Here is a 17,353-nt window from a genome sequence, read left to right as displayed (position 1 = left end):
TGACTGAACAACCATCATGAAATACAACATACATGTACAACATCATCTTCACCTTCTACTTTACTTTTTGTTTTATGTATATCATTAAAGATTCTTTGACAGGTTATATGGCCCTATATAAAATGGTTGTTTGCATATATAGCCCTAGCATCTGTCAAGAAACATTATAAAAAATTTATAATATTGCAAAATTTCAACCGGCTCCTGAGTTCTATATATAAACAACCAATTATATTTGGCCATTATAACCTGTTAAAAAATTTCTATAACAAATTTACAATACAACAAACTTCATTTATAAGAGAAAAAAATAAATTTGACAGCAGCAGTGTATAATGTTTATATACACATCATAATTATCCAACGAAAAGCAGCATTATATAAAGGATCTTACATGGGTTGTCATTTTTATAATAAACTAATCTATACTTTATATGAGTTCAAAATAAAGTGAGGTCATCGATATATATCTACTTTTCATGATAAACCTTAACACCACAGACTCTTTGAGTTTGAGAAAAGTTTTTACCATGTCAATAAAGAAAACTCATGATCCGCAATATTGACCCTTAAAGTCATAGTTTGAATGGACCACTACGTATGTAACAAATATTTTTAACATACTAATGTTATTTATGTGTGTATATATATTTTGTTAACAAAAATAGAATTATAAAACATTCCTTTATATTAATTCATGTACTTAAATAATTTTGTTTAGTCTTGTATTTTTTTTCAATGGAAAAGGGCAATTGTGATTTAATACTTGACATTTTTAGGGTGCAAATACTGGAATATTTATTTTTCATGTTTGAACCCCATTGGCCATGATGAATCTCCATATCTAGTTCCTTCTTACTTGGGGTGTCAAGTTTATCCTTCTGAAAGGGTTCAGACAGTTTTTAGCTAAAAACTGGTTAGAAAATTCAATAACGGGTAACAGAGGTTAGTATTTGATGAAAAATATTTAAATTGATACTAAATATCACAAAGTTAACTAACAGGCTAGTAATCTTTTGATCGCTAGTCACATGGGTTCAAACCCCGTCAGGTACAAGTTGTTGTTTCCTTGAGCAAGAAACTTTACACTCATTGCTCAGTTCTGTCATGACAAAACAAACATAATGCATTTGTGACCAACATGGATCCAGACCAGTCTGCGCATCCACGCAGTCTGATCAGGATCCATGCTGTTTGCTTACAAACCCTATTGCAAGAAACTTATAGCGAACAGCATGGATCCTGATCAGACTGCGCGGATGCGCAGACTGGTCTGGATCCATGCTGGTCGCAATTTTGTGGTGACGCGGCTCAATTATGTTAATATTTTACACACCTATTTTTCTTCTCTTCTTTCAAACCGTCACTGTTCTGTTCCTCCAAATATTTTATTGTATCATCTTTCTGTAGAAGAAGTTCTTGATAACTTGTCTGTCTGTTCATAACCTTGGCAAGTTCACATTTTGTAGAACTGAAATAATAATATATAGAGGATATTTGTTTAGTTCAGTGTAAGATTGAAATATATTTCACCGAGTGACCACCAAATGGTATATTTCACGAGTGGTGCACTAAACTAAACAAATTTTCTTTTTATTATATGCAAAGAAAAATGTTTACAAATCCATTACCCTAATACTAATGAAAAACGCGTAACATAATAATACAGTGTGACGTCATTTACTATGTCACATCATTAAGCTGGTTTCCAGTGTTAATGCTGGTATTTCACTAAAACATCGTAAGGGGCTTAAATTCAAAACAGTGAAATTATCAATTTTATATTTCACTGATATATTTCTATAAACCACCGAAAAGCATATACATGTAATAAATAGAGGATATTGAATGAGTGTAAGTTCAATACTGAATTTATTGCACGAGTTGAATAAAATTATATTATGCGAGCCTCTGGCGAGCATAATATTATTTTATTCAACGAGTGCAATAAATTCAGTAATGAACTTACACGAATTTAATATTCTATTTATCACATAACCAAAATAAAGTCTGTTTAAAGTGAAATAAGAGTCATTTTTCATTGACGCGCCTATAGTATAACGCTGACATTTAGCGCGTCTTTACACTATGTTTGTATAACGCTAATGACGTCACGTCAAAATATATGCACGGCCGTGCAATACCATATTTACGGAGTCGCAAAATCGGCACGGGTATGTAATAAATACCAATAATTTTTATCTTCCAGTACTAAACAAGAAGCTAATAAATTTCAGAGTCATAAATAAACATTTTATAGAAGTAAAATATTAAAACAAACCAATAATATGTTTCACAGACATAAAAATAATATAATAATTCATTTTCTAAGAACAATAAAAGAGGCCAATACGTTTCATAGACATAAATATTTACATTTTATAGACATAAATATTCATATTTTCTAAAATTTGAAAAGACACCAATACATTTCATAGACATAAATATTTACATTTTATAGACATAAATATTCATATTTTATAAAATTTGAAAAGAGGCCAATACATTTCATAGACATAAATATTTACATTTTATAGACATAAATATTCATATTTTCTAAAATTTGAAAAGAGGCCAATACATTTCATGGACATAAATATTAAAATTTTATAGACATAAATATTCATATTTTCTAAAATTTGAAAAGAGGCCAATACATTTCATGGACATAAATATTTACATTTTATAGACATATAAATATTCATATTTTCTAAAATTTGAAAAGACACCAATACATTTCCATATAAACAATTTTATATTCATCTTTGTGTAACTGAAATATAGACCCATAAATTTCATGACCCATAAATTTCATAGAAATAAATATTCAATATGTATAATAGAAATAATTAGACCAATACATTTCATGACATAAAATCATAAATGTACACTGAAATAAGCTGAATTTATGACATAAAATCATAAATATACACTGTAATAAATCCAATTTATGACATAAAACGACATGAATCTTCACTGTAATAATGCTGAACTTGTGACATAAAATCATAAATGTACACTAAAATAAGCTGAATTTATGACATAAAATCATAAATGTACACTGAAATAAGCTGAATTTATGACATAAAATCATAAATGTACATGTAACAAGATGAATTTAAGACATAAAATCATAAATGTACACTGTAACAAGCTAAATTTATGACATAAATGTACACTAAAATAAGCTGAATTTATGACATAAAATCATAAATGTACCCTGTAAAGAGCTTTAATTAAAACATGAAATGTATTTGAATTTAAAAAATATATATAAATTTAAAGAATGTTCAAATTCTTTAAGTTTAACATTTATTTTTAACAAACAATATCTAAAGCGCACTTACATTTTTTTTAAGATATTTATACAAAACTTCCTTTCCAGTCTAGCAACATGTTGTATGTAAAAAAGAAAACCTCACATAATTTCAAAACAATTAAATCCAAAATAACATGAACTTTACATGAACTAAGAAAAGAGACTTAGTTTCTCCATGTGATCTATCAGCTTTCATGATTATTTCCTCGGCACATCAAAGATTTATTTTCATCCGATCTTAATTTCAACTGAAAATTCACACACAAAACTAAAAATTTCAAGTTTTGTTTTGAAAATCTAAGCTTTCCTGATTCTCAACAGGATTAAAAATTTTCTGTTCAATTTTCAATCTTTTAAAGTGTACCCAAAGGCTGATCTGTAACTTAATTAAAACTACATTTTTCTATTGTTAAATGGGAGTCTATTTTAACAGAAGAAAATTGTGTTTGTTAAAATCCAATTGTGGCGGAAACATTTTCGAGAAATTTACTAATTAAAGCAGCATGCCTCCAGATTCATGCTAATTTTCATGAAAATTTTGAAAACATATTTAAAAGTAAAGTATTGTGAAGTGAACAAAGAAAGTAATTTACACATTGCAAACGGCACTTAAAATCCACGTAAATTAACAAAAAGAGGTCAAAATATACATAAATACCTCTTACTGCGTTAGTAACACAAAAGAATTTTAGTGATTGAAAAAGCAAAATCAGTCATTCATCACACATAACATGTAAATCATTAATTAAATATTGAATCTTTTTATTTTTCTTAAGATCTTAATAAATTTTTCTAAAGATTGAATTTCTTAAAATATTTTGGCTCATCTGGAGGCGTGCAGCTTTAAAAATGATTCATATTTTAAAAATTCAGTTTACACTGATCTATCTATCTCTGGGGAATAAAAACTGTCTAAAAATGTCTTTTTTTCCGAAAAAAAAGAAAGAAGATTTTTCTCAAGTAATTTTCTAAAGGAAAACTTTAATATTCTAGCTGGCTGGTATCCAATTTTGGAGCATGTATTACTGTATTATACTTCCAACTTTTTTGGATGTGGGAAACAACGTCTTAATTGCTTTGTACATTAGTGAGTTTTTCTTGTGTTTAATTTTAATTTAGCACTATTCCAGGAATAAAGTCTCAAACGATGTTCTTTGATGCTACTCCAAATATAATTGCATATCAGTGCTGACACAAAAACCAGCCCAGCTGTCACCAAACTGACCCTTACATCAAAGTTATCCCTGGCACAAGAAACAGCCCTCACGGGCACAAGATACAGCCCTCACGGGCACAAGAACTGTCCCTTACATGAAAGTTATCCCTAAAAACAGCACTGGCACCAAACCTGGATTGGCAGCCCACTGTCTGAATAGATCAAAATGAAGAGTGTTGGACTATTGGACTATGAATTGGGCCACATCAGGTTTAATGTGATTGATCACGAAATCCTTTCTACTGTCATTCACACTGTACCTCTGCTCTGGAATGTACAGAACTTACAGTTCCTTGCGAAAGTAAAGGCAACTAGTACTGTTAAACTGCTTGACAGCCTGCCTAGGATCAATGCCTTAAATTCAATGTGGCTAATACTGCTGTGATCCGCAGTTAAAAAACTACAATCATCACTACCACCTTGATTTGCATCAAAAACAGCCAATACCAACACAGGCACCAAAACCAACATTGGCACCAAAACTAACACCAACCATACTTCTGTTATGGACAAGCTTTGTTAGACTTGGCTTGAATGGAGTGCTGTAAAACGCCCTTCAAACACATCGGCACCAAAACCAACACATGCACCAAATCCAACACAGGCACCAAAACCAACATTGGCACCCAAACCAACACAGACACCAAAACCAACATTGACACCAAAACCAACATTGGCACCAAATTCAATATTGGCACCAAAGCCAACACTGGCACAATAACTTGCAACAAAACCAACACTGGCACAAGAACTGGCACCAAAGCCAACACTGGCACAAGAACTGGCACCAAAGCCAACACTGGCACAATTAACTTGCAACAAAACAAACACTGGCATAAAAACTGGCACCAAAGAGCAGTTTCAAAAGCTCCATGTAAAATATACACTTTTTTAATAGGTACAACCAGGTATTAGCCCAGCTGTCACAATCGTGTCCTCTGTAGGGTACGTCTAATCCTACATAACATAATTTGTCATAGACTGATGTCTCACCAAGCCTCAATTTATTTCCCAGTCAATCCTCTGACACCTGCTGTGTCAAATAAGGAAATCTAAAACAAGAGCACCTGTATGAAAATTTGTTTGAGTAATCAAAAACTAGACCTATCACTGAAGGTGATTAATACCCCCACCAGCAACTTTGACTTTTTGAAAAATAAGTAGTCTGAAGAAAAATTTGAACACAAACTATCAACTGTGTACAAAGAAATATTTCAATTAATTGTAATCCCAACTGGGGTCTCCAAATAAGCTTGCTTTTCACAAAGTTTGATTACAATATCTCATTCCTAACTCTAGTTATTGTCCGGAAACCATTTTTCTATTTTTAGTAACACTGTTACAGTGACCTTGACCCTAGGGGGTCCAAATGCAATACCAACCAAGGTCTTCATATCAGCTTGCTATACGCCAAGTTTGATAACAAAATGTCATTCCTAACTCTAGTTATTGTCCGGAAACCATTTTTCTATTTTTAGTAACGGTGACCTTGACCCCAGGGGGTCCAAATGCAATACCAACCCAGGTCTTCATATCAGCTTGCTATACACCAAGTTTGATAACAATATCTCAATCCTACCTCTAGTTATTGTCCGGAAACCATTTTTCCATTTTTAGTAACGGTGACCTTGACCTTGACCCCAGGGGGCCCAAATGCCATACCAACCGATGTCTTCATATAAGCTTGCTATACACCAAGTTTGATAACAATATCTCATTCCTAACTCTAGTTATTGTCCGGAAACCATTTTTCTATTTTTAGTAATGGTGACCTTGACCCCAGGGGGCCCAAATGCAATACCAACCCAGGTCTTCATAAAAGCTTGCTATACACCAAGTTTGATAACAATATCTCATTCCTAACTCAAGTTATTGTCCGGAAACTGTTTTTCTATTTTTAGTAACAATGACCTTGACCTTGACCCCAGGGGGTCCAAATGCAATACCAACCCAGGTCTTCATATAAGCTTGCTATACGCAAAATTTGATAGCAATATCTCATTCCTAACTCTAGTTATTGTCCGGAAACCATTTTTCTAACGGTGACCTTGACCTTGACCCCAGGGGGTCCAAATGCAATACCAACCGGAGTTTCCACATAAGGTTGCTATATAACAAGTTTGATTACAATACCTCATTCCAAACTCTAGCTATCGTCTGGAAACCATAATGTGGACTGACCGACGGACCGACCGACCGACGGACAAGCTGACTCCTATATACACCCCTAAACTTCGTTTGTGGGGGTATAAAAATCTCTCAATAAGAGAAGAGACCAATTCATGAAATTTGACCAAAAAATGTTTCTTTTTTGTTGTTGCTTCAGAGGTATTGCTCTTTAAAGGTATAATATAGTGTCAAAACTTGTAAAGAGGTAACTGCTCTCCAGAGGGTCATTCTGTGGAGGTTTTACTGTATTTCACTAGAATTTGATTTCTTTTAGCTGGGTCATACCAGTATAATAGATGTTATAGTAAGGTTTATACATGGACTAGTATTATACTGGTATTGGGATTCCTTTGTTTGGTTGATATCACAAATTCATACAGCACACTTATACAATTTAGGCCATCTGGCACTCACAGACACATTAGAGAAGATTTTGGCTAACCTAGGGAGATATAAATTAGGTGTTATAATATGAACAGATTTATTTTAGAAAGGTCATCTGTACCTAGACTATACATTTTTAGAGGTTATCTATAAATAGACTTTACCTAGAAAGGTCATTTATAAATAGACTTTACCATGAAAGGTCATCTATAAATAGATTTTACCATGAAAGGACATCTATAAATAGACTTTCCTTAAAATGGTCATTTATAAAAAGACTTTACCTCAAAAGGTCATTTTTAAATAGACTTTACCATTAAAGGTCACCTATAAATAAACTTTACCTACAAAGGTCATCTCTATAAATACACATTACCAAGAAATTAGGTCATCTATAAATAGGGTTTCTGGCAAAATTGCTGTAATTTCTTCTTCAAAACTTTTGTGTTGTTGTTGTTGTTGTCGATAAACTTGGATTTTAATGTATCAAAAATATTAATTAATATATTGATATAATTTATCTTAAGTAAACTTGTTGAAAAAAGGAAATTAAGTCTACATGCTGTAATTAACTTAAGACTTCAAACATTTTATAATGTATGAACATTTACCAGTGAATCTGAACAACAAATTACAACAGTAGACTACTCTACCAATTTAAATGTTAACAAATTTGTTGTAAAAGCTATATCATATCATAAGCAAGACAAAGTATAAAGCGCAAAAGCTATGAGTAAGCAAATATATATAATACTATGCTAGATTGTTACATATAGGATATATACACTAAAACTACAAGCAAAAGAAAGTAAGCACTCAGAAACGATTTAAATATTCAGTTTATTTTAACATTTTTAAAATTTTTTTTACATATACTTTTCTACTTTCAAGTGAATAAATACTGACTGAAAGTGCGTATTCTTTCTTTTGCTGGCAAGTGTATAATAAACACTGTCACACCCAAAAGCAAGTGAAAAACGATTACCCAAAGCAAATAAAATGGTTATAAAAATGCCCGCTCTTGTAAAAACAAAAAAGAGAGAAAAATTAAACCAAAGCAAATAAAATGGTTACAAAGACAACTATATAGAAGAAACCACCAAACTGAATATAAAGTGAATCTAGATTAAAAGCTTTTTGTTCATCTTACATTAACTCTCGTTCAAGTTCTCCAAGACGAGATATTAGTTCCTGCGGAGTTCCCTCCCCTCTTTCAATGGCCGAGTCACTTGAGGCAGAACGTGAACTGTATATACAAAATTTAAACAAATGAGAAAAACTATTTTTTAATGAAAATTATACACCAACAAGATTGTTTTTGAAAACTAAAAACAACATAAAGAATAAATACACGTGGGAAAAAACTTATTTAGTCTCATAATCTTTTACATCATAATTATCATAATTGCTCAAATAAGAAATCAAAAGCGAATTTGTGTTTGGTCTTTTCAGGTTTTTTCAACAAAGCTGTTGTTGTTGTTAAAGTTGTGTTGTGAGGTGTTGCTGTTGTTATAGTTGTGTTGTTAAGTGTTGCTGTTGTTATAGTTGTGTTGTTAAGTGTTGTTGTTGTTATAGTTGTGTTGTAAGGTGTTGTTGTTGTTATAGTTGTGTTGTGAGGTGTTGCTGTTGTTATAGTTGTGTTGTTAAGTGTTGCTGTTGTTATAGTTGTGTTGTTAAGTGTTGCTGTTGTTATAGTTGTGTTGTGAAGTGTTGCTGTTGTTATAGTTGTGTTGTGAGGTGTTGCTGTTGTTATAGTTGTGTTGTTAAGTGTTGCTGTTGTTATAGTTGTGTTGTTAAGTGTTGCTGTTGTTATAGTTGTGTTGTGAGGTGTTGCTTTTGTTATTAGTTGTGTTGTGAGGTGTTGTTGTTTTATAGTTTGTTTGTGAGGTATTGATGTTGTTATAGCTGTGTTGTTAAGTGTTGCTGTTGTTATAGTTGTGTTTGTTAGGCATTGCTGTTGTTATAGTTGTGTTGTAAAGTGTTGCTGTTGCTATAAGTTGTGTTGTTAGGCATTTTGTTGTTATAGTTGTGTTTTAAAGTGTTGTTGTGTTATAGTTGTGTTGTTAGGCATTGCTGTTGTTATAGTTGTGTTGTAAAGTGTTGCTGTTGTTATAAATGTGTTGTGAGGTGTTGCTGTTGTTATAGTTGTGTTGTAAAGTGTTGCTGTTGTTATAGTTGTGTTGTAAAGTGTTGCTGTTGTTATAGTTGTGTTGTAAAGTGTTGTTTTTATTTGGAGATGATCAAGTGACAGATTGTATAGCTTGTAAATTTACTGCAAAATCATTATTATTTGTGGGGAACTAATGTTTGTGGTTTTCTTGGATTATAAGGTCAATCCATAAATTTAAGATCATGTCATCTGCTGTAAAATTATTTTGCATTACATTATTTACATTCTAACTCCAAGAATTAGAGAACCCATGAAAATGTTCTTTATGACAACATTTCATGCCCACGAAATTAAGCGAATTAACAGAAAATATATATTGGATGACCACTAAACTCCCTTTCACTGACCCTTATGTTTCTATAACTGACATTTTCTTTAACCCTTTCACTGCCATGAGGACGGCTTATGCCGTCCCTGTTATTTTCGGCGTATTTGCAATATGGACGGCTTTTGCCGTTTCTATAATAATAATTATATTAATTAATAATATAGTAATTTCTTAGAAAACTCTCTGGCAAATAGGTGATCAATAAAACAATAACCCTCTGGCAGTGAAAGACATTTAAACCTTGTAAAATGGCCTTTTTATAAGGAAAAACAAAGAAATATGTATTTCTAATAATGTAATACAATTGACCTTAAATGACCTTAAATGAACTTGATTCAATCAACCTCAAACACTTACATATGATAGAGATTTGAAGAATATAGGGGAGGATCAAAGATATTTTTCCAGAAGTGGATCAAAAAGTTTAGAAATGTAATGCACGATAAGGGAGTGGTTTGTCATTTTATAAATTTTCCAGGGAGGGGGTTAGTTTTTGAGTGATTTTAAATAGTTACTGCATGATTTTCATTAAACAAAACAGGAAACGATGTCAAAATCTCACAGGGGTTAAACATTCTAGCTAGATCCCAATATAGGATCATGGCCCTCCTATCCTTCACCACTCTGGATCTATGCATTGTACCAAAACACCAAAATTGAGCCGTGTCATGATAAAACCAACATAGTGCGTTTGCAACTAGCATGGATCCAGACCAGTCTGCGCATCCGTGCAGTCTGATCAGGATACATGCTGTTCACTATCAGTTTTTCTACTTGTTATAGGGTTGGTAAGCGCACAAAAAAGGAAACTAAGTCATAATGAACGTTGTCAGTTTCTCCACTTGTAATAGAGTTGGTAAGCAAACAGCATGGATCCTTATCAGACTGCACAGATGCGCAGGCTGGTCTGTATCCTTATCAGGCTGCCCGGATGCGCAGGCTGGTCTGGATCCATGCTGGTTGCAAACGCACTATGTTGGTTTTGTGGTGACGCGGCTTAAATGTCTAAGGTGACAGTCAATAAATGAAGAATATGCTACAAGAAATGTCTACTTTGATTACTTGTTTATATTTTCTTAATTTACTTATAACCTTTACCCTACTAAAACCTGCAGTAACATTATAGAGCAAAGTCAGTCTCGTTATAGAACAAGGTCAGTCTGCATTAAAGAACAAGGTCTGTCTGCATCATAGAGCAAGGTCTGTCTGTATTATAGAGCTAGGGCAGTCTGCATTATAGAGCAAGGTCAGTGTGCATTATAGAGCAAGGTCTGTCTGTATTATAGAGCAAGGGCAGTCTGCATTATAGAGCAAGGGCAGTCTGCATTATAGAGCAAGGTCAGTCTGTATTATAGAGCAAGGTCAGTCTGCATTATAGAGCAAGGCCAGTCTGCATTATAGAGCAAGGCCAGTCTGCATTATAGAGCAAGGTCAGTCTGCATTATAGAGCAAGGTCAGTCTGCATTATAGAGCAAGGCCAGTCTGCATTATAGAGCAAGGTCAGTCTGTATTATAGAGCAAGGCCAGTCTGTATTATAGAGCAAGGTCAGTCTACATTATAGAGCAAGGCCAGCCTGCATTATAGAGCAAGGTCAGTCTGTATTATAGAGCAAGGGCAGTCTGCATTATAGAGCAAGGCAGTCTGTATTATAGAGCAAGGTCAGTCTGTATTATAGAGCAAGGTCAGTCTGTATTATAGAGCAAGGCCAGTCTGCATTATAGAGCAAGGCCAGTCTATATAATAGAGCAAGGTCAGCCTGCATTATAGAGCAAGGTCTGTCTGCATTATAGAGCTAGGGCAGCCTGCATTATAGAACAAGGTCAGTGTGCATTATAGAGCAAGGTCAGTGTGCATTATAGAGCAAGGGCAGTCTGTATTATAGAGCAAGGGCAGTCTGTATTATAGAGCAAGGTCAGTCTGCATTATAGAGCAAGGCCAGTCTGTATTATAGAGCAAGGTCTGTCTGTATTATAGAGCAAGGTCAGTCTGTATTATAGAGCAAGGTCAGTCTGTATTATAGAGCAAGGCCAGTCTGCATTATAGAGCAAGGCCAGTCTGCATTATAGAGCAAGGCCAGTCTGTATTATAGAGTAAGGTCAGTCTGTATTATACAGCAAGGTCAGTCTGTATTATAGAGCAAGGCCAGTCTGCATTATAGAGCAAAGTCAGTCTGCATTATAGAGTAAGGCCAGCCTGCATTATAGAGCAAGGCTAGTCTGCATTAGAGAGCAAGGTCAACAAGCAGCCGCTATAAAGTGACCTACAAAAAATTCATATCTTTAATTGGCTAACACTCAATCAAAATTGCATTGTGGTAAATTATCACCACTTTAAACTTTAAAATTAACCCTTTTATTGCATAAATGGTTACATGTCCGGGGTGCATACTCTACAGCAAAGACAGTCTTTTGTGTCTCAATGGCCAAATGGGTCATCATTAAACATAGAACAAATTAATACATCCAACATTTGAGCCACGCCATGACAAAACCAATATAATGGGTTTGCAACCAGCATGGATCCAGACCAGTCTGCGCGTCTGTGCAGTCTGATCAGAATCCATGCTGTTTGCTTCCAGTTTCTCTTCTTGTTACAGGGTTTGTAATTAAACAGCATGGATCCTGATCAGACTGCGCGGACACGCAGGCTGGTCTGGATCCATGCTGGTCGCAAATGCACTATGTTGGTTTTGTCATGATGCGGCTCATTTATATTAGCCACTTACTCAGACATCGTTAGAAACCAAAGCATTTTATCCGAAATAAAGATTATCCTAAATTTAGTGCACTTTCCTTGTTATACACCTAATGTTGTTGTACATGTCTAACTTGACAAGAGCAACAGCTGGCATATCACTTTATAGTATGATTCAGTCAATTGCCAGTTTTCCTATGTAAATTGATTATTCTTAACAACATATGCTGAAGTGTTTTAAAAAAAACCCACTAATTTATATACATATATGCGTAAATCGTGTAACAGTTGGTATGAAATAACATAACACACTTTGTAATTAGCTCAGTAAGAATACAAAGGGTGGTCAGCCAATGTGTTATATGAGTATAATGTTTTCCTTGAAAATACATCATTTATTTTCTGGCAAATCCTCAATTAATCATATTAATTGAAAATCCACTTAACTTAGCATTAATTGAAAATCCACTAAACTAATATCATTCATAGAAAATCCACTAATTCACCATTCATTGTAAAAAAAATCCCCTTATTCACCAATTCTTTGTAAAAAAAATCCCCTTATTCACCAATTCTTTGTAAAAAAAGAATTCCCTAATTCACCATTCAATGTAAAAAATCCCCTAATTTATCATTCATTAAGCGTTCATTTAAATAATAGATAAGTATTTGTGGATACATTGAATCACTGGTTTTGTACACTTAACATCATTTGTACCTAGGGTTACTATAACATTGTCAAAGCTAGAAATTCATAAAATTCAAGACAAATCTGCAGAGGCATGCTATGCTGCTTTAAGGCTCAACAAATATTTTTAACCCCCACTTTTGATTAAATTCAGAATTTACTAAAACATAAGGCAAACAATATCAGTGTGATCAAACAAATATCTGCTGTATTGATTGAACTTTATAGCATTTTAATTGAATACAAAAAATACCATTAAACAGTGTGACATATTGTGATAATGATTTTCAAAAATATATATATTTATATATATCGGTTAAAAAAAAAAAAACGACTATGATTCATAGCATATTTTTCATGTTTATTAAGGGTATGAACCAGTCTTTTTCCATAATGGTTCACAAACTATCAACCTCTTTCTGTAACAGAATATTAATTATGAGGCATTTTATGTAATTGTTCATGAACTACTGGCCTCTTAACATAATAGTTTATAAACTACTGTATGAAGCCTTTTCCATAATGGTTCATGAACTACCAGTATCTTTATATAATAGTTTATAAACTATGCTGCCTTTTCCATAATGGTTCATGAACTACCAGCCTCTTTATATAATAGCTTATGAACTATGCCGCCTTTTCCATAATGGCTTAAGAACAACCAGCTTCATTCCATAACAGTTTATAATCTATGAGGCCTTTTTATGTAATGCTTCATGAAGCACTAATCCTTTATCATAATAGTTTATTAACAATTAGCCAATTTCAATGATAATATACAGACCATGAGTCTCTTTTCATAATATAGTTCATGAAATATTCATTACTAATGTTACCATGAACTAATAGTATGAAGAACATAAACTGTAAACAAGACAAACAATCATAATATGTAGAAAAGTTCATTGTATTGTGCATGTACGCTTCCATAATAGTATATGAACTATGATGTTTCATGACCTACCATCTAGTCATTCCATAACAGTTTTTAAACTTTGATGTCATTTTTATGTAATAGTTCATGAACCAGGAGTCCATTACCAAAATAATTTGTAAATAATGAGCCCATTTCAATAGTGGTAAATAGATCATGACTACCTTTACATACAAGTTCATGAACTATCCAAGAACTTATAACCATGAACTATAAATATTTCAAGAACATAAACTGCAAACAAGACAATACAATCATTATATGTAGAAAAAGTTTATGTATTGTCCATCCGATAGCGTACAGCCTTTGCCACCAGTATAGAGCCAGGGCTGCCTGCAGTTAGTGCTCCATACTGTTGTCTGACAAACTTTAAATATTTAACTTTTTGTGGTTCAGGAGAAGAAGATTTTGTTTTATTTTCCACATCTCAGAATTATCACTTTTATCCAAATTATGACTCTTAAGAAAGTTAAAAATATAATTTTAAAAAAAAAGTTCAAATTGTAAGTTATAAAAATTTCATACCCCCCCCTCCCCACACCCCACCTCCAACTGTCCATATACATTAATGACCCTCTTATTATCATTAGGTTGAATACTGACAAATTAAAAATCACAGTTTATAAGGGTGATATAAACACACAAAACACTGGTATACTAATAATATCATTACCATTTAATATTTGCTATAAAAAATCACGTTTATGCCTATTGTCGTTTATTGAATGTAAAGTAGGTGGGAAAGTGGCTGTGAATATTGTTATGTCAGAATATATTGAATGCATTTATACATCACGATTCAACTGTCACTTCAAACAAAAAGGTGATTTTTATCTTCACAAGTTTAACTGGGATTTATTTATTTATATATACCGGTATATATTAATGACCTGTGTCTCCCGATTCATGTAATAATTCCTTTCAGATAGATAACTGTACCGCCTTTTCTATAATTATTATAACTGTTTTTCATTTCTAAATGATATGGATGCAAATATCATTCATTCCTTGAGAAAAATTGAAATTTTGATATTATCACTGTAGAATAAATTAACCCCTACAATATATAATGATGATTTAGTTGTATTTCATTCTAAATGTGGATTAATGATGTAAAGACCATGCTCTTCACCCCTTCCCTAAAACAACTCCTTTAAACTCTTCCCTAAAACAATGCCCCTCACCTCGACTTTAAAACCATTCCCTCAGTTTTTCACTACTTCTATTATTGGTTCCCTAAAACCCCGCCCGTTACCCCTTTCTTAAAACCATTCTCCGCATCCTTTCCGTAAAAACACCTCTTCACCCCTTCGCTAAAACCACTCCCATCACCTTTTTCCTAATACCATGCAGCTTCACAAACCGGATGATGTTCTTCATCCCTTTTCAAAAACCATATCCCTAGTTCCTGCCTTACAAATCACTCCCTTTATGTCTTCCCTATAATAACATCTGTAACCCCTTCCCTAAAACCACATCTGTAACCCCTTCTCTACCACCACATCTGTAACCCCTTCCCTATAACCACATCTATAACCACTTCCCTACAACCACATCTATAACCACTTCCCTGCAACCACATCTGTAACCCCTTCTCTACAACCACATCTATAACCCCTTCCCTACCACCACATCTGTAACCCCTTCCCTTCAACCACATCTGTAACCCCTTCCCTACCACCACATCTGTAACCCCTTCCCTACAACCACATCTATAACCCCTTCCCCACAACCACATCTATAACCCCTTCCCTACACCACATCTGTAACCCCTTCCCACCACCACATCTGAACCCCTTCCCTTCAACCACATCTGTAACCCTTCCCTACCACCACATCTGTAACCCTTCCCTACAACCACATCTATAACCCTTCCCCACAACCACATCTATAACCCCTTCCCTACCACCACATCTGTAACCCCTTCCCTGCAACCACATCTATAACCCCTTCCCTTCAACCACATCTATAACCCCTTCCCTACCACCACATCTGTAACCCCTTCCTAACCACCACATCTGTAACCCCTTCCCTACAACCACATCTATAACCCCTTCCCTCCAACCACATCTATAACCCCTTCCCTTCAACCACATCTATAACCCCTTCCCTTCAACCACATCTATAACGGGGGCCCTTCCCTAAAAACCACTGTCCTCATCCCCTTCCCTAAAACCACTCTCATCACCCCTTTCCTATAACCACTCTCATCACACCTTCCCTTAAAAACCGCTCTCCTCATGCCTTCCCTAAAACATCTCTCCTCATTCCTTAAAAAATTGTAACAAAAACAAAATGTTACCTAGCACTGCGTCTGTCCGCACTAGATGTGGCAGAGGGATATCTACGAGACTGAATCACGTGACCTAATACTGCGTGCTGAAGTTTCTGCCAATTACGACTTAAAACCCGCCCCTTTTGACGATGGAATTCAATCTCACGGCCAAACACATCATCACTGTTAAATAAAAAAAGTTTATTATATAAGATAAAAATATACATGTATATGAGCTGCGTCACAACAAAACCAACATAGTGCGTTTGCAACCAGCATGGATCCAGACCAGCCTGCTCTTACCAACCCTTTTACAAGTAGAGAAACTGATAGCGAACAGCGTTGATCCTGATCAGACTGCATGGATGCGCAGGCTGATCTGGATCCATGCTGGTCGCAAACACATTATGTTTGTTTTGTTGTGACACGGCTCATATATCTATATACATGTATAAGTGACCACAGGCATGTGATGAACTATAGTATTGCATGTTTGTAATGTCCCTTTTCATTGGATAATCGTGACATTTAAATATCGTTATATAAACGGCTGCTGTCAATTTATGAAGAAATCTCATTTTATTCTTTATAAAAGGAAGTTTGCTGGTTTATAAACTTGTTCTAAATATTCCTGACAGGTTATATGGCCATTTATAATTTATGGTTGTTTGCAATATAACCTGAGTCACTAATATCATTTGATATCATTTCTAACTTCAGTAAGGCTCAAACTTAAAATCCCCTAACTCCAGGTAAGGCTCAAACTTATAATCCCTAACTGAAGTAAGGCTCAAACTCATAATCCCTAACTAAAGTAAGACTAAAACTTACAATCTCTAACTTGAATAAGTCTTCAACTTATAATTTCTAACTTAAGTTAAAGGCTCTAACTTATAATCCATAGGCTAAGTGGCAGACACCTTAACTTAACCTCTTTAGGTGAGAAGCATCATGTACATATCATCTAAAATGGTGGTTCTCTGGGAAGCATGAAATAATCTAGCTATTATTCTAAAATTACATATATACATGTATGTCTCATAAAATATATAATTTCATACTTTCAAATGTTTATATTCATTTTCTTATTGCATTTTTCTCTACTTTTCTATGTTGTATAACTTGTATACATCAAGTTTTCATTGTTTATATAAATATTTTTGTTTGTAACTGTA

The 17,353-nt window shown here is 34.0% G+C and overlaps 1 protein-coding gene across 1 annotated transcript in view; it reads right to left on the bottom strand.

Moving 5' to 3' along the window:
- LOC132722444 (uncharacterized) overlaps positions 1–17,353 on the bottom strand; it is a 124,368-nt gene that overhangs the window by 62,875 nt on the left and 44,140 nt on the right. The window contains exons 8-10 of the mRNA XM_060706954.1: positions 16,206–16,361; positions 8,239–8,334; positions 1,337–1,471 (exon numbers count right to left, since the gene is read on the bottom strand). Coding sequence (XP_060562937.1) covers positions 1,337–1,471; positions 8,239–8,334; positions 16,206–16,361 — 387 coding nt within the window. The remainder of the gene's footprint in view (positions 1–1,336; positions 1,472–8,238; positions 8,335–16,205; positions 16,362–17,353) is intronic.

The sequence above is a fragment of the Ruditapes philippinarum genome, unplaced genomic scaffold (genome assembly GCF_026571515.1).
Source record: "Ruditapes philippinarum isolate M1 unplaced genomic scaffold, ASM2657151v2 ctg2222_1_1_1_1, whole genome shotgun sequence".
Lineage (NCBI taxonomy): Eukaryota > Metazoa > Mollusca > Bivalvia > Venerida > Veneridae > Ruditapes > Ruditapes philippinarum.
The sequence above is the reverse complement of the archived record's forward strand: the minus strand, read 5'-3'. Positions and strand labels throughout refer to the sequence as shown.